This window comes from Neofelis nebulosa, chromosome 4 (assembly GCF_028018385.1).
Source record: "Neofelis nebulosa isolate mNeoNeb1 chromosome 4, mNeoNeb1.pri, whole genome shotgun sequence".
Lineage (NCBI taxonomy): Eukaryota > Metazoa > Chordata > Mammalia > Carnivora > Felidae > Neofelis > Neofelis nebulosa.
The window spans coordinates 146,772,134-146,797,926 of NC_080785.1; the positions used below are offsets into that span (position 1 = coordinate 146,772,134).

General features: G+C 41.1%; 1 protein-coding gene across 5 annotated transcripts in view; it reads right to left on the reverse strand.

Annotated features, from left to right (window-relative positions):
* Positions 1-25,793, reverse strand: part of CACNA2D3 (calcium voltage-gated channel auxiliary subunit alpha2delta 3) — an 860,192-nt gene that overhangs the window by 37,918 nt on the left and 796,481 nt on the right. For all 5 annotated transcript variants that reach the window (XM_058726526.1, XM_058726525.1, XM_058726524.1 and 2 more), the window contains 4 exons: positions 24,297-24,372; positions 21,601-21,653; positions 20,006-20,061; positions 11,168-11,279 (listed from right to left, as the gene is read on the reverse strand). In XM_058726526.1, coding sequence (XP_058582509.1) covers positions 11,168-11,279; positions 20,006-20,061; positions 21,601-21,653; positions 24,297-24,372 — 297 coding nt within the window. The remainder of the gene's footprint in view (positions 1-11,167; positions 11,280-20,005; positions 20,062-21,600; positions 21,654-24,296; positions 24,373-25,793) is intronic.

Below are 25,793 nucleotides of genomic sequence, written 5' to 3' on the forward strand. Positions count from 1 at the left end.
GAGACCCCAACAGGAAATTGGAGAAGTTTGCAGGAAAATGGAATCCCTGAACGATGGTTCTCTGAACTGGAGCCCACGAAACATGTCAACGCAGCTTCGAGACCAATTACTTTCTTTCAGTTTAGCGGACAAATGAAAGGCTCATGGGGAGAAGTGATGAGAGAAGGAAAAGTGTAGCCACAGCTTTCGGGGCTTCCAAGAAGATGAGCAAAGCTTGCGTTCTGATCCCAAAGTGAAACTGATGGCAACATAATTTTTATGAAAAGCTATGAGTGATACGACCCCCCCCAAAAAAAAAGGACATCCGCACACATTTATACACACACACACACACCCCCAACAAAAAAAATCTAATTTGCCTTAAAAAATGAATATCTTGCCAGCATTGTAACGTGACAAGGTTTTTAAAGCTCAGGCGTTGTATGCATTACACATGTTCCCCTTTACTCTTGATTAATTATTTTTCTTAACAGGCTAGAAGTAGTTAATTTAGCCATTGATTTTCATTCCAAGTGGATCCCCGTCTCAGCAAAGGCTGGGAGGGTATCAAGAAGGAGAGAAACGTATCGGAAAATAGTAAAACATTACATTCTCTTTAGATCCCCAATTTCGTTCAACTTGTTGACAGTCACAAATGCCCAGAAAATATGGGCTGAGTTGTTTTCGATTGCTGTTTGAATAACAGATTAATTTAATAATCAGTGGGATATTGAATGACGAAAATTATTGGTTAACACAGCCAAACCACCAACCCTAATGACATTCTTATGTAAATTCTTATTTTCTTTTAGGCTCCTGCATTCTTAATAAACCCTATATTTTTGAAAATCCTTTTTTAAACATTGCATACTGTCCTTCTGTTATACTATAGCTGTCTATGGCATTGACGGCTAGATGTCCACTTCCAGAGTTGCCAATTTGAAGGTTTCTATGTAGAGCAACTGAGTCACCTCTTGATGTATTTTCCATATAAAACCATAGAGTGATTTTGGAAACAGGCACAAAAACAGAGTTAGGAGCAGTCGGTCTTCAAAGATTACCGGAGACCAGAAAGACTTGGATGATACGGCCAGAACCACCTGACATGGTTTCCTGAGTTCTAGCAACATGTTTAAGCAGCAAGGACATCTGATTGCTTCTAAGAGATGGGCAGATTGTTGGTGACAGTCCACAGCAACATGCAGCATGAGGCATGTTCCCGTGGGAAGCGCACAGTTCCCTGGGATCGCTACTCTATGGTTTGCCATTGCTTGTGGAGGAAAGTAATCGCTGCCTTGAGAAGGGTTTGTAATGGACACAGTTTTGTATGTTCCATTGCGGGAGGCGAGATGTTTTTCTTTGAAAAAGATCTTAGTGCGTAATTTCTGAAATGCTATAATTTTCACCAAACTCCGTTTCCAACTCACTCCTGGCCAAAGGCTGCAGAATTGTGTTATTTTTGAATGTCACTGCCCCTGACCTGAAGTTACCTACAAAGTTGGTCAAGAATTAGTAATTGTCTTAGAGAACCAGTCCTGTAGAATCTCACTCTTTCCAGGCAGAGGTTGACAAATTTCTACAGGAATTAAATGTAAAGCAGACGTGTGAATTCAGCTTCCTGGTTGACAGCAAACGTATAGGCCATTGTCCTGAAATATCTACCAGCTGTCACCAAGGGAAAAATGACAAAATAACATTATTTTTCTCCTTAACATATTTCATTCCAAGAAGACAAAGATAATTTAAAATGTAAGTTGTTATCTTCATATATACTTTGAGAAATACTCAGATATATCTTCTAACAAATTTCCTTTCATAAGATGGGGAAAGGAAAGAGGGAAAGGGATATGCAAAAGATAATAAAAGACTCGGTCCTTCAAGAGCATCTGAGACTATTGTCATGAGCCTGTTTTGTATGATATGAGAGTTATAGGATGATTTTTGGATTAGAAAAAAAAATAGTCACAGATTGGTTTCTCACTCAACTAGTTACCCCAGCTGATCTGTCGATTTCTAACCCTTAAAAAGAGGAGGAGATGGAGGAGGGGATACAAATGGGTTTTTTGCTCTATCAGGACCAGAGTCGGTATGGGTGTGTGTGCTGTGCAGGGGAATGGTGGGCAGCATGGTCCTTCTGAATCATGACTTCCTGCCCAAAGAGATCACCACTGCCACTCTTATTGCTGGCATTTTTCCCATCCCTCCTCACCTTCAGCTCTCTGTTCCAGCTTCCCTGAACTTCTAACAATCTGTGAACAGACTACAATTCCTCTTATCTACACATGGCTCTTCCCTCTGCCTGGATGTTCTTACCTACTGACTCCTTTGTATCCCGGTGGTCTGACAATAAATGCCACTGCTTCTAAGGAAGCCTGTCTTGACCACCCCAAGCCTCCCTTCTGTGCTTCCATGCGACATATACTCAATAATCCTAGCCCTAAGCATGGAGTGTTGACATTGCCTAGTTACCCATCTGTAAACTCCATGAGGGCAGGAATTGTGTGTGCCTCATTTGCTTCTGGTTCCCAACAATGTGGCCCAGTATCTAGGACAGAACCAACAATAAAGAAGTGCACGCCGAAGTCCTGGGCTATATTTTTTTTCCCCTAAGGCCTTATTTTGTTCTCTAAGCTGATTCCTTAGAAACTCCCCTCAAGGTCACTAATCCGTCAGCCCTCCTATCTTATGAACTGATTGCCATCTCCCAAGTTAGACGTGAGAAACAAGTAAAAGCAATCACCGACGTTAGAACTCAAGACAGTGGTTGTCATATGGTAAAAAGGAGGCTGCACCCAGCAGGGGCAGGAAGGGGTCCTCCAAGGGGCTTGCAATGTTCATTCACTTCTCAGCCTGAGTGCTGTTTAAGTTAATTAATCTGGTTTGTGCACTTTTCTGTATGTGCTACATATCAATAAAAAGTTTAATAAAAAAGAAAGGGAAAGCACAAGTCCCCATTCTGGTCCCTCAGAGAGAGAGAGACAGAGAGAGAGAGAGAGAGAGAGAGAGAGAGAGATCTTTCTTAAGCAGGCTTCATGCCCAGCATAGAGCCCAAGACAGCGCTTGAACTCACCACCCTGGATCAAGACCTGAGCCAAAACCAAGAGTCAGATGCTTAACAGACTGAGCCACCCAGGTGCCCCTACTTTAATCTTAATCAAACGGCATTTGTATTTTTGGCTTTTAATTACAAGTCAATAAGGAAAAACATTGCTTGCCTTAGCAATCATCTATCTTGGTTCTATTTGTTTTCTCATTTAGAATGGAAATGAGAAACCTAAGTTAGTGCACTAAATCTGATTGCCTATCATGCACTAAGAGATGCTGGCCGCCAACTGAATCTGGAGTTAACAACTACTAAGAATATAATATCCCTCTGGTCAAAAAGGTTTGTAGTCATTATAAAGTCAGTGGAGTCTACTTCACAGAGCCACATGCCATGACTTGTCAATAATCCTTACTTAAGTCATACATGAACTTTGGCCATCAGAGGTATATATATGTTGTACCTTTTTCTACAGGAATTCTACAGTAGTGAAGTGATGTTAGACTATAAAAAGGAAACCCCACATTTTAACAGAATAGCTAATGGGGGTTAAAATCTTTGCATAGTTAGTATAGCATTATGTTAGTATTAAATGTGGCCGTTTATTGAGAACTTACTCTGTCCCAGGCACCATGCTAAATTTACAACATAAATTTTCTCACTTAATTCTTTAAAAAAATGTTTTTGTAATGTTTATTCTTTCTTGAGAGACAGAGACAGAGCGTGAGTAGGGAAGGAGCAGACAGAGAGGGAGACACAGAATCGGAAACAGGGTCCAAGCACAGAGCTGTCAGCACAGAGCCCGATGCAGGGCTCAAACTCACTGACTGTGAGATCATGACCTGAGCCGAAGTCAGATGCTCAAATTACTAAGTCACCAAGGTGCCTCTTCCCACTTAATTCTTATAAGGCTATGATATGCTTACTATTACTATCCCCCAAATTACCCAGGAAGAAGCTGAGTTTCAGAGAGTTTAGGTTTTTGCTCAAGGTCACACAGCTAGTGATTACGGGAGTTAGGACTCACACTCTGAGCTCCCTGATTGCACAGCTCCTGTGCTAAACTGCTATACGTCCAGGGTTTCTTGTGGAGGCTCCAGAAAGTCCTCAGTCCGAACAGTGAACTGGAACATGGTGGATTAAGCCAATATGGAAGCCATTCTCTTTTAAACACAGAGACATGCTGTATGAAACAGTTAAACAATACAAGCATGTTTAAATACAAAAGAATTTACAAGACAAGATACCAAAGGCCAACTTGTACATTTATAACTAAGTATAAAAAAGCTGATAATCTGGTGCTTCTGGGGTCTGAACAGGAAAAACAATATTAGCATGAGAAATCAAACTTTAAGCCAAAACTACATGCTGCCCAGGAAAAATATTTACTGTAATTATATGATGCAGAAACTCCTAAACACAAAAACTTACGTAACGAGAATTCACAGGCAGTCAATACTAACAGGATGCGTGATTAAAGTCCAACTGTAAATCTACTGTGAAGGGAGACTCGAGCTCTATTCTGTTCCCACAAAAATAATAATTAATAGTAAAAATCAGTCCATGGTCAAAGATGACAGAATACATGAGCAAATTATCTACCAGGAAAGAAAGAAGACACAAGCGACAAGGAAATTGGTGCCCTGCCCCCAACACCAAATTTAAAGTGCAAAAACAAACTTAAAAAGTCTTTATAATTAGGTACAGAAAACTCAAGAATAACACTCTTACATCTTATTAAAAATACACAGATATTTTAAAGTTCACTTTCTTAGCGACTTTAAAGCATATGAGAATACACAGATTTTTTTTTCAACTTTTTTTTTTTTTTTTTTTTTAATTTTTGGGACAGAGAGAGACAGAGCATGAATGGGGGAGGGGCAGAGAGAGAGGGAGACACAGAATCGGAAACAGGCTCCAGGCTCCGAGCCATCAGCCCAGAGCCTGACGCGGGGCTCGAACTCATGGACCGCGAGATCGTGACCTGGCTGAAGTCGGACGCTTAACCGACTGCGCCACCCAGGCACCCCAAGAATACACAGATTTTTAAAAGAAACAAATAAAACATCGAGAAATAAGGAGAAAGACATCCACATCAAAAACTCAATGGACTCTAAGCGGTGGACTAGACACAATCAGAAGGAAATCAGTGAACTGAAGTTTAAGGAAATTACTCAGAATAAAGTATTTAAGCACACAGAAGTAAATTTCTATCTAGACACATGATGGTGAAACTTCGGAATATCAAAGAGAAGCCCTTTAAAAGCCCTCTGAGGGGGAAAACACCAGAACACCTATAGAGGTACAAAGCTAACACTCAGGACACAATGGAACAGTATCTTTAAAATATTTCAATTTAGATAGCATGGAGTTAAATGATCACTGCAGAATATATAGCACATAAAGCATTTCAGACAAAGAATGAGATAATTTACCACTCCTAGATCATTCCTGAAAAGAATTTCTAAAGTACTGTAAAACAAGAAGCATGGTTTTTAAAAAATAGGGAGTAAACAAATTGGCAAACATCTCATTTACTACAGGCAATAATAACAACATATTTGGTGGGTTAAAAACACAACATAGTTAAAATGTTAGGAAATATCACAAGAAAGAGATGGGAGTTAATCCAAGTTAGAGATTTAAGAGTTTGTTCTGGAGGAGGGAAGAGACCCTGAAATATGTACCAAGGTTATGGATAAATATCACAAGAAAAGAGTGTGTAACTTACACGCTAGTAAGGGAAAAATGGAATAGAGAAAACTCAATAGATCCAAATAAAGGCGAAAGAAGAAAGAGAGAGAAAGAAAAAAGAAAGAAAGATAAAGAAAGGAAGGAAGAGGAAGAAAGGAGGGAAGAGGAAGAAAGGAAGGAAGGAAGGAATAAAGACAAAGAAAGAAAGACGAAGGAAGAAAAGAAAAGAAAAGAAAAGAAAAGAAAAGAAAAGAAAAGAAAAGAAAGAAAGAAAGAAAGAAAGAAAGAAAGAAAGAAAGAAAATGCATGGGGATAGAAAGCCTATAAAATGATGGTAGAAATAAATTCAAACTTAGCAGGAAGTATAATAAATCATAATATTAAATTTCCAATAGTAGAGATAATAGAAATGCCAAATCCAGCTCTATTCTATTTATAAGACAACATCCTAATGCAAAATGACAAAAAAGAAATAAAGAAAGAAAGAAAGAAAGAAAGAAAGAAAGAAAGAAAGAAAGAAAGGGGGGTGGGAAAGAAGGAAGGGAAGTTGCAAATGGAGGGAAGGGAGAAAACATGCCTAGGAAATATTACCAAACAAAGAAACACTGTACTTGTGCTATCAGCAAACAAAATAGACATTACTTTCCCATAGAGTGGGTGATCACATAGTGATCATAGCAATGATTTACCAGTCTTGAACAGGGATGTCCATGATAATAGCCTCCAAATATAAAAAGCAAAGTAAAATGAATGACATGAAGGAGAGTAAAAATCCATAAGCCTGGGGAGAGCCTGATATCTAAAACAGAACAACAACAGTTTTGAAGCACAGTTAACACACTTGACCCAATGGATCTATATTAATCCCTGTCCTGAGCTATCAGAGAATGAAACTTGCTTTCAAAAACACGAGGACAAGTGCTAGAAATCAAAGCAAGTCTCTGCACAGACTGAAAACCATGTGTTATACAGACTGCAATGTCATTTAATCAGAGATCAATAAAAAAAAGATAGTTTCAAAACCCATATATTAGGAAATCTTAAAACACTATTTAAAAATTTACAGATCAAAAATATGGTGAATATTAGAAAATTATCCCAGCTGAATAATGAAAGCCCTATATAAATTGAAATGTAGAGAGAAATTATATATATATATATATAATTATATATATATATATATATATATATATATATATATATATATACATATAATATGTATATGAATGGAGCTGCAAAAGCTACACATCAAACACAATATGATAGAAAATTTAAAAAAAAACAGAATAAATCCCAAAAACACAGAAGGATAATAATACAGATAAAAAGCAAATAAATGAAATAGAAAGTCAAAGAAACAATAGAGAAAATCTAACAAGCTAGATGATAGTTCTTTGAAAAGAGAAAAAAACCAAACATCTCTATTAGTAAGAAGAGGGAGGGAGCAAAGGAAGGAAGAAATGATGGCAGGAGGGAGTTAGGGAGGGAGGGAGAGAGACAGAGGGAGAGGGTGGAAGAAAGAGAGAGGAAGAGGGAGATAGAAAGGGAAGGAGAGGGAGGGAGAGTGAAAGAGAAAGAGGGAGAGGGAGGGAGGTGGATGGAGGGGAAAGGAGGGGAAAAGAAAAGGAGGGGGGAAGGAGGGGGTGTTGAGAAGAGGAGCTGTGGGGGGGTATAAGAGAGAAGAGAAGGGAAGGGAGAGAGATTGATTTAAAAGAGGGCAAAATCACAAATACGGCAGCATTTTTAATCAAAAAAGAACACTATTAACAAATGCATGCAATAAACGTGAAGAGTGGTATGAAATAGGCAATTTTCTAAGAAATATAATTACCAAAATTGTTTCAAGAAGAAACAGAAATTCCAAAGAGATAGCTAAGCACTGAAGAAACTAATTCAGTAGTTGAGAATTTACTCACACAGAAAAGCAATCAAAAAACCTATCAGTCGTTCATAGTTTTATGGATAAATTTTACCAAACCTAAAAGAAGCAGATAATTTAATCTTACACAAAATGTTTAAGATCCAAGTAATTTTGTGACAATAAAATGACCTTAATAGCAAAGCCTAATGACAGTATATGAAAGGAAAAGTATAACCCAATCTTCTTTTTGAGCACAGATGCAAAAGATTAATATGACATGAACAAATGGACCTAGCAAGATAGTTTTTGTTTTTGTTTTTTTGTAATCATGACCATGAAAGACCACCCTGGGAAAGAAAGCATGTTTTCACACTAGATAAGCCATCTACCATTGAAGATACTACAGGGGTGCCTGGGTGGCTCAGTTGGTTAAGCATCAGACTTTTGACTTCTGCTCAGGTCATGATTTCACCATCGTGAGATTGAGCCCCATGTTGGGGTCTACCTGGAATTCTCTCTCTCCCTTTCTTTCTTTCCCTGCTTCACTCATGCTCTCTTTCTCAAAATAAATGAATAAACATAAAAACGATATTTATAGTATATACGATATATTTCACAGTTTAATTTTTTAAAACATTTTTATTATTGTAACTCAACATCTTAAAATTATTTTAGTAATGGATGTAGAAAAATGTTTTGATAAAATTAATATCCATTCTTTTTTTTTAAATTTATTTATTTTTGAGAGAGAGAGAAACAGAGTATGAGCAGGGGATGTGAAGAGAGAGAGGTAGACACAGAATCTGAAGTAGGCTCTAGGCTCTGAGCTGTCAGCACAGAGCCTGACGCGGGGCTCGAACCCACAGACCATGAGATCATGACCTGAGCCGAAGTCAGATGCTTAATCGACTGCGCCACCCAGGTGCCCCAACCTCCATTAAAGTTCCAAACAATAGCAATGAGAGCAACAAACACCCCTGAAGAGGTTTTCTTTAACTTAATAAATGGTTAACTACCAAAAATCTAAAGCAATTCAGGAAATGGATAACTGTTATGGTTGCATAACATTGCAAACATATTTAATGCTCTTGGACTGTGCACTTAAAAACAGTTACAATGGGGGTGCCTGGCTGGCTCAGTCAGGGGAGCATGGGACTCTTCATCTTAGGCTGGTGAGTTCAATCCCCACATGGCTACAGAGATCACTTAACAAACAAAGAAACTTAAAAAGAAAATCACCATCAAAATCTCTTTAACAGTTACAATGGTAAGTTTAATAGTATTAATATTTTACTACAATCTAGAAAACCCAATAGCATACCATATGATATTACTTACATGTGGAATCCAACCAAAAAAATAAATCAACAAAACAAAATAAAACTCATAGATGAAGAGAACAGATTGGTGGTTGCCAGAGGGAAAGGGGGTGGAGGGGGATGAAATGGGTGCAGGGAATTGAGAAGTATGAACTTTCAGCACTAAAATAAGTAAGTCATGAGAATGTAATGTACATCATGGGGAATACAATCAATGGCATTGTATTAACTTTGTAAGGTGACATATGGGGGCTAGCTTTATTGTGGTGACTATTTCATAATGTTTACACATGCTGAATTGCTAGGTAGTACACCTGAAACTAATATGATATTGTGAGTTATACCTCAATAAAAAACAAAAAAAACAAAAAAAAATAGCAAACATCATAGTTAACACGGAATTATTAGAAAAAATTCCTTTTAATTTTTTTAATGTTTAGTTTTATTTTTGACAGAGAGACAGAGCATGAGCAGGGGAGGGGCAGAGAGAGACACAGAATCTGAAGCAGGCTCCAGGCTCTGAGCTGTCAGCACAGAGCCCGACGTGGGGCTCGAACTCACACTGCAAGATCATGACCTGAGCTGAAGTTGGACGCTCAACCGACTGAGCCACCCAGGTGCCCCAAGAAGAAATTCCTTTAATTGAGGAACAAGATACAGTTGTCTACTTTCACTGCTTCTAGTCAACAATCCTAGTTACTTCTAGGCAACAAAACAGTAAGTATGGAGGTTAGAAAGGAACATTTTCACAAATGATGTTAGTGTGTATGAAAAAAAAGTCCAAGAGAAGCCATACACAAACTATTAAATCTAAAAGAGCATTTAGCAAATGGATACAAGATATTCAACATACAGAAATCAGTGATGTTCTCATATTCTAGCAATTACCAATTAGAAAAGGTAGTTTTAAATGTATGCCATTTCTGCTGGAAGGGAAAACTATAAGCTTTCAAATTATAAATCTAACATAAAATTATAAAACTGTATTAGAAGACCTGTAACTAAGGAGACATACTTAGTTTATAAATGAAAAGTTCCAAGATTATAAAAGATAGCAATTATCTTCAAATTAATCTATAACTTACAGCAATTTTAATCAAAATCATAGCATAATTCATAGAAGTTAACAAGCTGATTACAAAATTAATATGAAAGAGTAAAGAGACAAGAATAGCCAAGACAACTTAGAAGACTATATGGAAAAGGTATTTGCTCTCTTAAATATCAAGTCATACTATAAGCTATAATAATTAAAGAGATCGGTGTTGGCATCATTACTGACAAATCATAAAACCTAGAAACAGATCTGTGTAGAACTAATCCTATGACACAGGTGCCATAATAAATCAATTAGGAAAAAAAAAAAAAAAGACCATTCAGTAAGTAGTGCTGGTCAACGGGGCAACTATATTGAAAAAGATGAAATTAGACACTGCCTTATGCCACACACACAGATAAATTCCAGAGGGATTCAAGTCCTAAATGTGAAAATCAACACCTTGAAGTGTTCAGAATAAAAATACATGAGAACACCATTATGATAGGAGGGCAGTGACTAATTTCTTAAGGCACAAAACACACAGATCATAGAACAGAAGAATAAATTAGACATGAAAATAAAAGTAAAAGAAAATGTCTATGCATCTAAAGACATTATAAAAAGTGAAGAGTCAGATGAAGGAAAAGGAAAACACACATATAAAGCATACAACTGCAAAGAAATCGTATCCAAAACATATGACACCCAAATCAGTAAGAAAAGATTCACCACCCAATAGACAACTGCCAACAGGAATGAAGGGGTAAGAAACTCAGATGATCAATAAAACCATTAAAAAAGGCCCAAACTCAGTAGCAATCAGGGAAATGCCTAGTAAGCTACCAAATTTCATTCCCCATACATCAGATTCTGGTGAATCCTGAAGATTTCGTGCCTTCAGGAAAGACATCTAAGGATCTTTTTCCAATAGATAGCCGAAATGGACAAATGTCAACTGGGAAAACACCATCAGGACTTTTTCCAACCAATGACAAACCTGACTAAAAATCGTATATATTCTAGGATGCATTCGCAAGCACTCTGAATGCTTCCCAGATTCTAAATGATCTCTCTAACAAAGCGAAATGATGTTTCCTCCAAGCTGGTGGAAACGCTTCCTCACACAAGAGGGCAGCCATGTTTCCATCTCTCGCTGTGATCCTGACCACGCCATTCACACTGGCCCATCTGGGAGAGCTCTACACTGAGCAGAAAGGAGGCGGGAGGCTTACTTAGAGCAGTCTTCACAAGCAATGTTCCCTGAGGTTTCCTTGATGGTGCGCTCAGAGACAAACGCTGGATACTCTGTATCACAAGGTTCCAGGGTCTGCTTCAATTTCTGGGCTGCAGGGATAGGGGGAAAAAGAAAAAGATGAAGAACACAGGCACAGGCTTTATTGTGACTGGCAGCCTACAGTAACTCAGAACACAGTTCCGCTCCTGCTACGCTGTGATTTTTCTAGGCACAGCATAATGCATTATTTTCTAATTAGTCAAGTGATTTCATCTGCCAAGCAACTCTATAAGCTGTAATTCCTCAAGCAGTGTGTTGGCTTCATCCACTATCATTTATGCATCACTAGAATACTTTCTGGGACAACATCAGTCAACGGGTCTCTGCCTTCAGACGTACTTGAACTTAGCAACAACACATATGTATATCTGAATAAATGTATAAAATACAAGTTACACCATATTATTCAGGGTGAGACAAAGGTCATGATGCAATTGTGTGGTTTTATTACAGAAACAAAATTGAAACATGGAATAGTAAAATACGTAATGTCTTTGAACCACAGCCATGAACCTAATCCTACTATTATGAAGTTCCTTGTCCAGTAATATAGCACTAGATAAGCCCGGTACATAGATGAGCACACAGTAGGCACTTGGTAAAGTCTCTGTGGTTGGTAAAATAATAAACAAGTTATGTCCAGTGGGCACGTTCCAAAACCTCTTTAAGTTTCCTTTTTTTTTTTCAATGTGCAAATTGGGGATAATATAGTTTCTCTATCAGTGAGTGATGTGAGAAGTACATGAAACAATATATGTTGAGTACTTAGTACAGTACCTGGAACATAATGGGTGCTGAGTATCAGTGAATAATAATAAATAGTAACAAGTAATAGAAATAAGAATAACACTAGCATTCTAGTGAAGCCATTGTAACATTAAAATGATAAGGATGCTAGATACTAGAACACAGCAGTTAAGGTGAAGACTCTGAAGTCAGAGGAGTTTGGCGTACAAATGCCTGCTCCAATGCTCCCAGCTAATCCTCCGTATTCTCATCTATAAAATGGAAATGCTGATAGTACAGGTTCTTGTCACTCATTAACATCTTACCAGTAGAATGCTCCAATAACCAATAGTTTGGAAACCAAAAGTTTCCAATAACCAAGCTTTGTGCAAAGTTTTTGGCTGATGTCTATACAGAAATATAAACACATATTTATAAATATCTAGAATATATATTTATGTTTTCAACTCCAAAACTCAATAAGATTTTAACAAAATGATGTGTTGACAAAGTCTCAAGTTGTATTCCAACGATGGTTGGATGTCAGAAGCACGGGTACATGTTTTGTGGAGTGTCTATGTGGAGGCAGCTGGCACTCAGCAAGGCATCAAAGGATTACTAAATGCTAAATGAGCATTTGGTAACCACTAGCTATTTGTTGGGTGACCAGGAAGCCGTATTCCAGGCATGTATATCCTAACGTGATTCTTTTTCTCATATAGGCTTTTCACTGAGCTTTAATTATTTTGAGGAAATTGACTGGGGGCTTGGGGTTGAAGCATAATGCGTTGTAATTTTTTTTTTCTTTAATTTTTTTAAATGTTTATTTATTTTTGAGAGAGACGGGCAGAGAGGCAGAGCGCGAGCAGGGGAGGGGCAGAGAGAGAGGGAGACACAGAATCTGAACCAGGCTCCAGGTTCTGAGTCGTCAGCACAGAGCCTGACACGGGGCTCGAATTCACGGACTGTGAGATCATGACCTGAGCCAAAGTCGGACGCTTAACCGACTAAGCCACCCAGGTACCCCGTAATTTTTCTCATCTAAAACAAAACGAAGTAGATTAAATCAGCTTGTTTATGTAAAACATGTAATTTCTAGAAACTGGTCACTGATATGAAGACAAAATGCCCATATAACTCACTGAGTTGTTCTGAGTAATAAACCGACTAAAGCAGGTACAGCTCTCAACCAAGGGATACATGCACACACTTCCACAAATACGCACGCGCATACACACACACACAGCCTTCACGAAATGCTGGCTGCTAGAGAGTGTTCCTATCTACATACCAGGAGTTGGGCTAATTACATAGTAACTAAGGGCACAAATCAGGGGTCGTGAATCTTGCCACTGCTGTGTGACATCAGGTGAGTTTAATCTCTATACCTTAGCGTTCTCATCTGTAAAATGGGAATAAGAACACCAACCTCATGTGGTTGTTTGGGGATCAGATGAATTAATACATGGGAAGTGGCTGGCACAAGGTGAGGCCTATTTAAGTGAACATGCTGACTGCCACAGGACAGCATGTTATTAGATGGAATCCTCAGAAACTGATGGCCTTTTTGAACCATTGCTTTTTGGTTAGAAAGGGCCGATGGCTACCTTCCCGATGTCTGGCTCCACTGCCAGTACAGCACTAGCGAGTGTCATGCTCCCAAAGGCGTAGGTCCGTCCCCTGTGCCCTGCGGTGCTAGCTGATAGCAAGTGTCATCACGTGCTTGCTGGATAAATGAGTAATTCTCCTAAATGGTGCTTTTCAGGCAATCAGACAAAGGAGATGTAAGCGTCTCAGGCCCACATGACAAACTGCCTGCCTTCAGGTGGGAAGGCAAGGTCAGTTTAGGTGGCCAGTGCCCAACAGCAACAGCACAGAGAGGCACCTGGTGGGAACGTCATTCACTTCCAAGTTCTCTTTCAGTGCCTCTGATTTCCTCAGGGGAACATCTTTGATGGTAGGGAGGTTTCCCCACCTTCCTCTCATTTTCATTTTCTTTCATTTGCTCTCCGCCCCCCCCCTTTTTTTTTTTTTTTTTTTACCTAGGAAGGCCACACATAAAGCACAGAGATACGGCTACACTTTCCTGACGCTTTTTATTTTCACGATTCTTATGTTTACAATTGATTCTTTTGTACAGCAAATGATAGTGACTTTTGATTTGGGGAAACTTCCTTTTAATGCTTAAATTGCTTGAATTTCAAAAGGTAAGGCCATTAAAACGAAAGAAAGTAAAAAAAGAAAACACAGATGATAAGAGGCAATAGCACCCATATGCAGATGGCATACAATCACTGAATGACGGTAACGGCCACGTTTATTAAGAAAGTACTCCATGCCAGATGCTGTTCTGCTTTACATGTTTTAATCTATTTAACAGTAAAACATGACAAAAAATAAATAAACTATAAGGTAGGAACAATTGTTTTCTCTGTTTTGCAGATTAGTGAAAGGAAGAGAGAATTGCATAAATCGCCCCAATTCATCCAGTGAGTGTGTGAGTGGGTGAGCCAAAATTTGAACTTGGGCTGTCTGCCTCCAGCACACATATATTTAACTGCTCTGTGAAGTTTGGCCAATGAAAGAAAGGAAGAAGGTCTGTGGGGCGGGCTGAGATGGGCAGCACACATGATTTAACTAAGCCCAATAATTGCACCATCTCTAATTGTAATTGTCTGGGCCCAGTTACAATGGAATGAGTCCAGCGCTCTCAATGGTGAGGCTCATTTGGCTCTGATCCTTCCTGGAGATGAAATTCTTGTTCCCTTGACAATTGTAGGGCACCCATACTGATGTGGCCACAAACTGTTGAATCCATGTGCAACACAACTACAGACTGGCTGGAAGTTGCTTGATGTGCTTTTGGGAAACGTGTGAATGATCATATAAAAACCATGGCCATATTTAATCTAAATAAGATGGTTTACTACGAAGACCTTCCTTTGTCTGGAGTGTTATGGACACCACATATATTTGCCAGTCACTACCATTTATCTATGGAATTTCGAACCAATAGCTAAGGCTGCCAGTAATCTAACGGGCACTGTTTTAGCCATTAGGCATTTAAAACTCATTAGCTTACAAAGGCAAAGGTAGAAGCAGTCATGAAGCTCAGCTAGACTGATTCCTTATTTTGCAGAAAACCGGGGTTCAGAGAGCAGACATAGCTTGCCTTGAGTCTCACAGAAAGTGACTCACCATGACCATCATTTACTTAAACACCGCCAGCAATGGGGCACCTGGGTGGCTCAGTTAAGCATCTGACTTCAGCTCAGGTCATGATCTCAAGGTTCGTGAGTTTGAGCCCCGCGTAGGGCTCTGTGCTGACACCTCGGAGCCTGGAGCTTGCTTCAGATTCTGTGTTTCCCTCTCTCTCTGTTCCTCCCGTTTGTACTCTCTCTCTCTCTATCTCTCTCAAAAACAAATAAACATTAAAAAAATAAAAAAAAATCACCAGCAGCACGTTCACAGCCAATACTCAGTAAGCACTTGCTACACCCCAAACACCGTGCTGGGCCCCTCGTGTGGAATTGGTCCTCACCACCAATGCGGAAGGTCTGGGGCTCTCCTGTTCTACAAAATGAAGAAACTGTAGTCCAGGGAAATAAAGTCACACCGCTGTGAGTCAGGGAGCCCAGATCAGCTTCTGCATGGTCACGGCCCGGAGCGTCCCTTCCGTGCTGCCAAACCGCTCGACGTCCCATCCGGCCAGGACCGGCTGGCTCCAGCTGGAGCCATGACCTACCACTCACTCACAATGCAGCACCCAATGGAGCATCCACACAATTGAATTTCTTTAATTTTCCCTTAGCAACAAATGTCCCTGATGAGAATAACTGACTTGGGTTCACAGTAATTATGGACAGACAACTGGGAATGAATAGAGTTGCCATTTGAAAAGCTCTCCTCGTCTTTTGTCTCTGTGAATGCACCCCCATTCACACTCGGTGCCAGCAAGCTCCATTCTCTCTGTGCAACTTCGCCAAAATGATACCTTTGTGATAATCAAGCAGAAATGGGCTTCCACAGTCCCCTTCATTAAGGAAATGAAGCAGATAAACAGTGTAATTATGGATTCCATTTTTAGCTAAACAAAGATGTATGTCTCAGCACAGGGTCTTTGTCTAGTGAGGGAGTGGTAAATTTAGAATGAAGAAACCTTGCAAGTCAGTATTTCTGTGAAGCTTGAAACTTTTCTCTCCTTATGCTGGGTCTCACATTTACATTTATATTTGACAAAGATCTCCAGCAGCCCCGAGGACGAGTTCATTCACCCGCTTTGATTCCATTTCTTCATCTATAAAATGGAAAACGTCAGCCATGTCCAGCAGAGGGCTATAGGCCCGGATGAGACAGTTCATGTGCTTCACACGGGGGTTCAAGGAAGGCAGGCTGCCTTGCTCGCTGCCACCGAGCTGAGCCCTTGGTTTAGGTCTGAGCCCTCCGTGACCCAGTAGCTGTCTGACTGAGGGAGCTCAGGAAGGTTTAGTGACAAATTCCAGAGGTCCCCACCGCTCAGGAATGCTGAAGGGGTCTGAAGATCATCTAGTGCCAGGACTCTGGAGATGGAAAAGCACTACACTGTACATGGGCTCACCGTGTGGTGACGATAGAATCATGTGGCAAGGTCTTTCCAATATCTGGGGGAAGGTCTCACGGTGCAGCACAGGGTGACATGACTTAGAAATACCTATTAAAGAACTTGTAGAAAAGCTTCTAAAACAGAAAATGGAGAACTGAGGCATCACATTAGTCCTGTTTGCTAACATTTTGCCCACTGTTGGTCCTGGTACAGGGGGAGCAGGGGAGAGGGGGTGTGGAATTTCAGAATGGGAAACTGCATACATTTCCCATGAGCGCAAAGACCATATCCTCTTCCTTATTCTTCATCCTCTACCCTCTACCCTCTACCCTTCAGTCTATGCCGGGGTTTTGCAGCAGTGGCACTGATGATACTCTGAATAGGATGATTCTTTGTTGCCAGGGACTATGCATCGTAGGATGTTCAGCACTATCCCTGGCTTCTACCCACTGCATGTCAGCAGTATCCCCGCTCACCCCCACTTGTGACAACCAAAACTGCCTCCGAACATTGCAGTGACTCCTGAGAGAAAAAACTCCCCCGCCCCAGGTTGAAAACCAGTGGTCTAAGCAAGGATTACAGTGACTAGCACACAACAGAAATTCTAAAACTGACCGTCAAATCTGAAGGACCAGAACAAGAGCGTGGGCAGGGCCTGTGGCAGCAGGTCACCGGGAAGGGGAGCAGGCTGCGGTCAGAATGGGGGCCATGGTGATGCAGGCTGGCATGAAGAAGTGGGGCATCCTCACACTCACCGTGGAAGCTCCTTAGAGAAGGTGGGCAGGCACCCGGTTGTGAAGAGGGCACCAGGAAGCAAACCCTGAAGACGACTGGCCACTGCCCTCAGCACTGAACGCACCCCTGAGAGTGAGCCGCGGTCTCAGCCAAAACAGCCACCATCGCCCCACATGGGAACACCACCCACCATGTGTGGAGCACTCTGCTGTGTGCCAAGTTTGCCCGTGTGCTTTGTGTGCACCAACCAACCCATCATTGTCTGTGCTGACCTGCCGGGACACCGGAACCCAGAGAGACTGTGCAACCTGCCCAGAACTAAGCAGCCAGCGGGCAGCAGGGGAAGGCTGCCTGATCCCCGACCAGAGCACTTCACCTGGGCAGAACCGCCACGCTCTGGCCTCCCAGAGCCAAGCAGAGGGGACTTGTCCCCGGGAACTGGCGGTGCCGTGAGGGCAGCCCTTTGACCCACTTGTGATCCATTCTTTTGGCCTCTACTGATCTTCCTTCTTCCATTCCTCTCTTTTAATCTCATTTTACTTTTTTCCACTCCTAATAGTAAAATTGTGGAAAAACTAGTGGAATAAGAAGAGTAAACAGAAAAAAAGATAGCAAGTGCCCATTTAGCAGGTCCCTTCCCAGCCCTCATTCTCAAATCTGGTGCAATTTTAAACAAAAGCAGGTTCACGCTATAGGTAACATTTCCTTTGGGGGACATAATAGTCTTTTCTTCCTAATTCATATTTTGTTCTGTGCTTACTGAGTCCCCACTGGCTGCTCACCCTATTTATTTAACTCCCTATGCCCCCGTTCCCCCCATCATTGGATGCTTGTCCGGGGTACACACTGTTTAGCATATTGTTTATCTTGGTATGTTACTTAATTTCATGAGCAGTTTCGATCTTCTTAAAAAGTTTTCAGAAGCAGAATCTTGGTGAAGGTTCTCTCTGCCTCTCTGTGGATGGGCTGTCATTTATTTTGAAACGTCCTTACTGTTCACCTTTAAAGAGTTACCTGTATTTGCAATCATCACTTTCTTAGTGATGATCATCCTGTCATACATCCTTTGTTCCCACCCCAGTTTATTTCCTTAGGCTAGATCTCTAGAGGCGATGTTATGGACATGCAAAGCAGGTACCAACCCAACAAGAAGGGGCAAGTATGGAGCCCACACACTGAGGGTCACCAGGACAGCGTGTGCATGCGTGTGTGAGAAAACAGGGCACAAAGGTGTTGTTCCACTGCGCTGTCAGCTTCTGAGAACAGGGTCAACCCCAAACATGTTTGGGTCAGGTGCACTGTAATCAGAGCTCATCGAGTGCAGCTGGACGCGTGCACCTCTCTGCAGAGGTTGCCCCATGTCATCCTCTAACAAGAAACTAGGGAGGTCCTGGATTTAGGACACATGGTCCTATTTGTAAGTCACAAAGCTACGATGACAGTGGCTCGAACGGTCATACCCGGCAAAGGAAAGATTTGCCAGGGTATTCAGTAAGTAACCCGTGGCATTGAGCACCTACTATGTACTGGGCACCAGTTAGGTGCTAAGGGATACTGATGCTATCCAGAAACTCTGGTTTAGTGTGAAACAAACTGGGACAAGAATGGTGCAGAAACGCTGGGGAAGTGTGTGAGCTGACTGGGACGAAAACAAGAAGGAAATGCTACTAACTCTTCCTGGAAGAACTGAGAGAATCCTCACCGACTGGCGTCTCAGGGGATGGGGGAGGAGATGCCAGCATCTGGGGAAGGCTGCTGCATTACTCATCTACCTCTATGAAAAAGACAGATCATTAAAATAATAATAATGATAATAATGGCAGTAGTCTAGCCTAATTCTGGTTCCTTGCATCCCAGGGAGGAAAACAGACATGAATGAATGCACACAGGAAAGGAAGAGCAGAGCATATCTGGGAAACAGCAAGTGCCTGAGCAGGTGGGGTGGATGGCTGTGAGACGGCCCGCATTAAAGAGCACGGGTTTTGTAGGGCCCGGGGACTTGACTGTTTATCCCTGTGGTCAACACTGTCTGCACTGTCTTCATAGTTAATTACAGCTACCTGTTTTGAGTCACCACGCTCAGCAGATAGCATGATTTATCATTAAGCACACACACATACACACACACGTGATAGGAGATAAATATTATTTATTATGTCTCCCATTTTGCTTAATGTAGGGAAACTGAGTCTTGAACATCAGCTAACTTGCCAAAGGCTAACCTCGGAGCCACGACTCAAATCCACCTTGCTCTAATTCCGCAACTCACACCTCTACAAGAGTTTCCATGAATCATCAAATCGCCGAAGGCTTTTGAGTGGGGAGACTATGACTAGATTTGTATTTTACGAGGCTAATTGTAGCAAACAAACAAATAAAAAACTAGAGTGGTTATCCATTCGCTGAGACTGAAAAAGGCAATGCGTCTCCCTTAGATTCTGAGCACTGCTCGCAAGCTTTTTGAAGAATTCACACGTGCAGTGTTTGACTGCAAAGTCTTAGTGAAGGAAACAGGTCAGGGTGCACATTCAACACGGGAGGAATGAAACCCGTGGCATTTCTGTCAGACTAGATGGTGCTGCGGTCAGCACAAAGGGTGCCTTTTGCTGACTGAGCTGAAAAATCATCACTGGGTCCCAGGTGGTTTATGTGAGCACATCCTTGATGAAAAGTGGCCAGTGACCCCAAGGCTTATCAAGTTGAGCTGGGAAACAAGAACCGGCTGCTACTTACCTGTGGCTGTCATATCTGAGTGCCACCAGCTGCAGAGGTTAAATTCCACCAGAAACCTGAACAGGTAATGCAAAAACCCAGTGTTACTCGGTCATCTGCCCCAGACAGAACAGTGGCCATTGCTCCCCTCATTTGAAAGAGGAACATCATTACCCGAAGCTATCAGTATGGTTGGTTCTGTTACTACCGAGTTTTCACTGGGCTTTCTCTTCCTTGGGAAAGGCTATTTTATCACCGATGCCGGCCCAACACTGAAAGCGGGTTTACCTAGACTTAATAACTCGTTGAGAAATATCCCGCTTGTAGGCAGAAATAGTTCTCCAGTTATAGTGTGAGTCTATAGTAAAAAATCAACTCCGAAGGGCTTCCTCTGCCTTGGTGCAGAAATACAAATAACATATTCTCTACCTATACTATGATCTGCCATAATAAAGGAAGCTTTCAAAATTTATACTGCAATGCAAACTTGTTCAGCCCTGTGTGTGTGTGTGTGTGTGTGTGTGTGTGTGTGTGTGTGTGTGTTTGAGTGTGTGTAGGCATAAATGGAACAAACTTCTCTTTATGAAATTACACCACAATACAACTTCAGAAAAAAAAATCAAAATCTCTCAACTGCCAGTACAAAGAAATGCAAAAGTAATATAAACCATCCTCCAAGTGAATAGAGATAGATCAAAATTCCATCATTTCTTTTTCAGGCTCATGGCTACTACCTAGAGCAACTCATAGTCCATCAAAATCTCACTATTCTCTGTTACTGTTGTTCTCTGCCTCTTAGATACATAACAGAAGTGAATTTGAATTTGTAATGTTGTTAAATTAATATGGGCTACAATAAAGCGATAAAGACAATGGCTGTTCATTAAATGATAAGAAATCTGCCTCCAATCCTCAGAAAGTGGAGCCTTACTGGGGAAAATAAGAATCTGAGGGTCGGATACAGCTTGAACAATCTGGTTTCCATGCTCATCCATGGAATTCTTCCCTTTTCTGGAACACAGTGCTTCTGTCATGTGTCCAATACCTCTTCTGGGAGTCAATCAAGGCTTTCATCTTTGAGCCGTTTCAATCTGACCTAAGTCACAGATGCATCCAGCATCCTCCAAATAGGAACACAGTTTGACAGGGTAAACAATTAATTCACACCTGAGCAAAGCCCCCACCCCCTGGATCATGACTGCACAAAACCCCTGTCCGGGACAAGCCCCCCCTCTTCTGCACATGCCAGCACATCCAAAGGAGCACAGTGGACAGCCCCAGCAATTTGTTCTTCTGACCACAGCCCACCCAGGCTGCATTAAAAACAGCCAGACATCTATGTTAAATTTAACACTAACCACAATAAATAAATTTGGCTTGTATATTACAAGCTGTTAGTCTGCTAAACAATGACATAAGGGCATAAGCAGTGACCATGAATAACTTAAAGATAATTTTTTGGTCTCAGCTTTCAATACCTGGAGATATTCAATGAGGTTATCTCAGAGTATTCTGAATCCAATGCTAGTTGAAAACACGGAACAGTCTTCCACTTCGCTTTATAATACAAAAGACAAGCAATATTACTTTTAAAAAATGCAGCAAATTATACTTACAAGACAAGTTCTGTCATTATCCATTTTACTGCAGCAAGGAAGGCATGATAAGGCTGAAGAGAAGAATTCAGTACACTGAAAACAATGCATCACATATGAAATGTGTAGTTTAACTTAAGGCTTTACATAAAGACAATGTTATTCTTCTAGAGAGATTGATATCATGTTAAAAAACAGTGAAGCTCTAGCTAAAAGAAGAAAATGGTTGGATACTGTATCCTAAAACTAACATTTTAAAACTTTGAACTCCCCTGTAGTGAGATGTGATTTACAAGTAAAATAAACATGATCTAATATAGGGGTTATCTCTGGGAGGAAAAAGGAAGTTCAGCAAATGATGTTTAAACCTTTACCCTCCAGGGGCTAATATTTTGCAGCCTGATGCTGAAGGGCTCAAGTCATATAACTAATTTCAAATGGTAATTCACAGATCTGCCTCTCAGAAAGGTGATTCCCTGTTCTCCATCACTGGATGTCATTCACTGAAACTAGCAAAAGTTGCATATACTTCATTTTAATGTTGCCCATTCATTCATTTTAATGAGTTATGTAGGGCTTAAGCTGCCTTTTCTCACACATACATATTTGGACTTGAAAAAAAATGACAACCATATAAACATGTGATTTTATCCTTGCCGAAAATCCCCTGCAACTCTCTAAAGGACGGCAACGACAGCCCAATCTTTATTTGAGAATATTTTAATTTAAACAAGCAGTTGTATTGTTTACTCTGTGATATTTTCTATGTGGATAATTCAATTTCCTGAATTCTGGAAAATACCAGGCCCCTGTCTCAGTTGGTTCTCTGAATCTACATGTGCCAGATATTTGATTAGTGGGTGCACTTTGAGAGGCAATGACACTGGCAAAGCTCTTGCCCCAGAGGGCAGGTCCAGAGAAATCTCGGAACCTTTCGTGGTTGCGTTCAGGTGTCAGAGAATTGAAATGACAAATCCTGCTTTCTGAAGTTATGGCTGTTTAATCCTACCCTCTGAGCATTTGGACGGTAAAGACTACAACTAGGAATGGGGGAATTATCCAGCTTTAAGTGAAACAAAAACCGACTTACATACCTCTAACCATTTTTTTGAAACTTCCCTATTTCAAGCCAGTAAGTAAATGAACAAAACAACAGTAATGACAGTCTACTGGGTTATTCTCAGCCCACAGGGATTTCAGACTGGATCTCTTGCTCTGATTTAATTGAGCATGTCAACATCATTCGGTGAATCACAGGGCTCTCAGGATTAGGGTCAGATAAGGATGTAAACTATTAACTATTTCCTAAAACTAAATGCAACTTGCTGTCTTATGGCTTTGTTATATTTCTTATTGCTTGAAAAACAACCATCTTTTTTCAAAAAGACCCTGGTGGTCAGGCCCTGGGATAGTTCTGTGCCTTTGTACCTGCTGGGATGGGTAGTGACATTTCTGCAGTCCTTGGGTCCCTGGGAGGAGGGACTGAATAGAGGGATTAGGGAGGCTCTGGAGGTGGGGAGGGGTGGGGGGCAGGGGCAGCTCCCCCAGGGGCCAGGGGGAAGAGCACTCAAGCATTGTGTGCCAGACGCTGCTCTATGTATGGGCACACAAAGGGATTATGTAAATACAGGATTAAAAATTTAAATGGCACATTATCATTCAGAAGGGTAAAGCCATTGAGCTTTTAAACCTAATGATGAAAACATATCTTGGGAACATTTTAGGTCTAGAAATAGTCCTGCTAAAGCTAGCGAAGTTGGATTTGGAAAGACATGTTGATTCTCACTAAAAAGTGGTATTTTTTCAAAGCATTCAACTTTCAGTTCCTAGTTGCCTCTCAGAAATTTTCAGCTCCAAATCATCTCTTACTCCCTCAGTGTAGGAGAACTGTGTTAAATACTGGGCTTTTAAATAATCCCCTTGCAAGATCTTACATCTGCAAATGAGAAGGTGTGTGTTTATATCCTAAAAACCAAAATGGCTCATAAATTTTGTGTTTCAAACCAGATTTTAGGTTAATTTTTGGAATTTACAAAATGATAACATGTGAAGCTTCTATTTATACACATAGGTCGGGTTATATTGAAGTATCCTGTAACTGGTTTTTTTTTTTTTTTTCCCCTGTGTTTTCAGGTGATGGGTGGCCAAACTTACATTGCTTGTACATCGTAAATTATATTTTCTAACTGGGAGCAAATTATAACGGTTAATTTCTGGCAGTGTGAAAGCCTGCTTCTAGTGATACAACAGCTATATTGATTGGTTCTCAACTGTGACACCACTGATGGAACCAGCTCCAGCAAAAGTGACAAGGAAGCACACCAGCATCCTGATTAGGGTAGAGAATCTATGATCGGAATGTGAATTTACCCACAGGCTCCTCCTAGGTCTCTTCCAGACCCGAGGGAAGATTTCTGCTGAACCAAACTCTTTCATATGGGAGAGAATCCACAAATCTTCTCCTCTTTTCTAGCCATCAAAAGGGGGTTGCTGCATTCATTCATCAGTGACTTCAGACCTGCTTGTCATTCATATAATCAGGGGGTTTGGGTTTGAATGGAAGTGGTTCTTCTTCACCAGTAAAATCAGGAAGCACTTTAAAACATTCATGGTTTTGCAAAAAGATGAACTTGATTACCCCGAAGATAAAGACCTGCTCGCACACAGAGACAGATACAAACGTGCCACTGTTTTGTGGGTGACCACACTGTACTTACATCCAGTAGCCCGCTGGCACTGTCACTGCTGTCCTTGTTGGCTCTGCACATGGCTTGATAGTCATACAGGGTAATTCTGTAGGAAAGAACAGAAAGGAGGGTCACTAAATGGGAAGCTGTGTGTGAACCAGCATGGTGAACTCACCACACCACCATCAAGTGCAGCAGTGACAAACACAAATAAATACAGGCCTGAAACAGATGACAAATCAGGAACATGCAAAGTCTAGGACTGGAGACACAGGCACATCACACTTGGAACTTGAAGAGGAAGGGAGTAAAGGTACTGGGGTTGAGGGGAGGAGACAGGGATGAGATGAACAGTCATTTTGGTTTAAACAAGGTTGATCTGCTTGGACTAGGATACTCCAGAGGGACGATGCTGTTCTGAACTGGATTCTGGGCCCTGGAGGGAACCCACTTGGGCCATGTGTCCAGGATTGAGGAAGTCTGGGAAGGACCACTTTGAGTTCAGAACTGGCAGGATCCTCTGTCTCTCTTAAGCACTAGGAAATATCCCTGGACCAAGATAAGCACTTTGACAACTAGTTGGAAACTAGTTGGCTCCTTGGTTGTAATCCCCACCACTCTCCACTGCCACCACTATACCAGTGACTGTATGCTTGCTTTGGAAACAGTGCCATTTATGAAACAAGAAAATGGATGTTTTTTTTCAATTGGTGATGAAAGGACAGCTCTCATTCCCAGTTATGACCTTAACTCAACTGCCAAGATATTTCACTCTATAATTGTTCCAGATATTTTAATTCCTCATCAGTAACTTTACAAAGAAAGGAGAATGGCACTTTCTGGTAGCAAGTTAAAGGTTCTAGATGGAGCAAACACCTTATCCCACAGGCGACATGCCTTCTCTCCTCCTACCAGCTCCCCTTCCCACTACTCTGGTGTCCCAAAAAAGAGACACTTAAGGTCCAGCCTGAATTACGTAACAGCTGCCAGGTGACATGTTAACACTGCAATACAGGAACTTCTAAATGGCTGCAAGGGATGCTCCCTGCAGGAATTCCTTTCTAGAATAATACAATGCTAACCATGGAGCGTACTTAATGCTAGGCTGGGGACGGGCCCTAGAATAGAAGTTTCATGCAGCAGGACTTTTGCTGGCGCAGGGCACTAGCCCAGCACCCAGCACGGAGAAGGCATTCACTTTCAAAAGGGTGAATGCCTGAATGATTGTCTGATTGCATGAATCTTGAAGAGATGCCATCACAACTAGATAGAAGAGGTCAAGTTCAAACTAAGAGGAAAAAGCTTCCTCCTCTAGACAATAAGCTGGAAGCATCACACAGATAGATTAACAAAGAACCATCTACGGACACCAAGTAGAAGACCAGCCATGTGTGATCAAATCAATATGGAAACCAGCTCCTGACCAGCATCACATAGGTGTCTTGGGTAGCAGAGTCCAAGAGGGCACCAGTGGTCAACACAATCTCCCAGCAATCTCCCCAAAACCTCTCCCTCATCAAAACATTT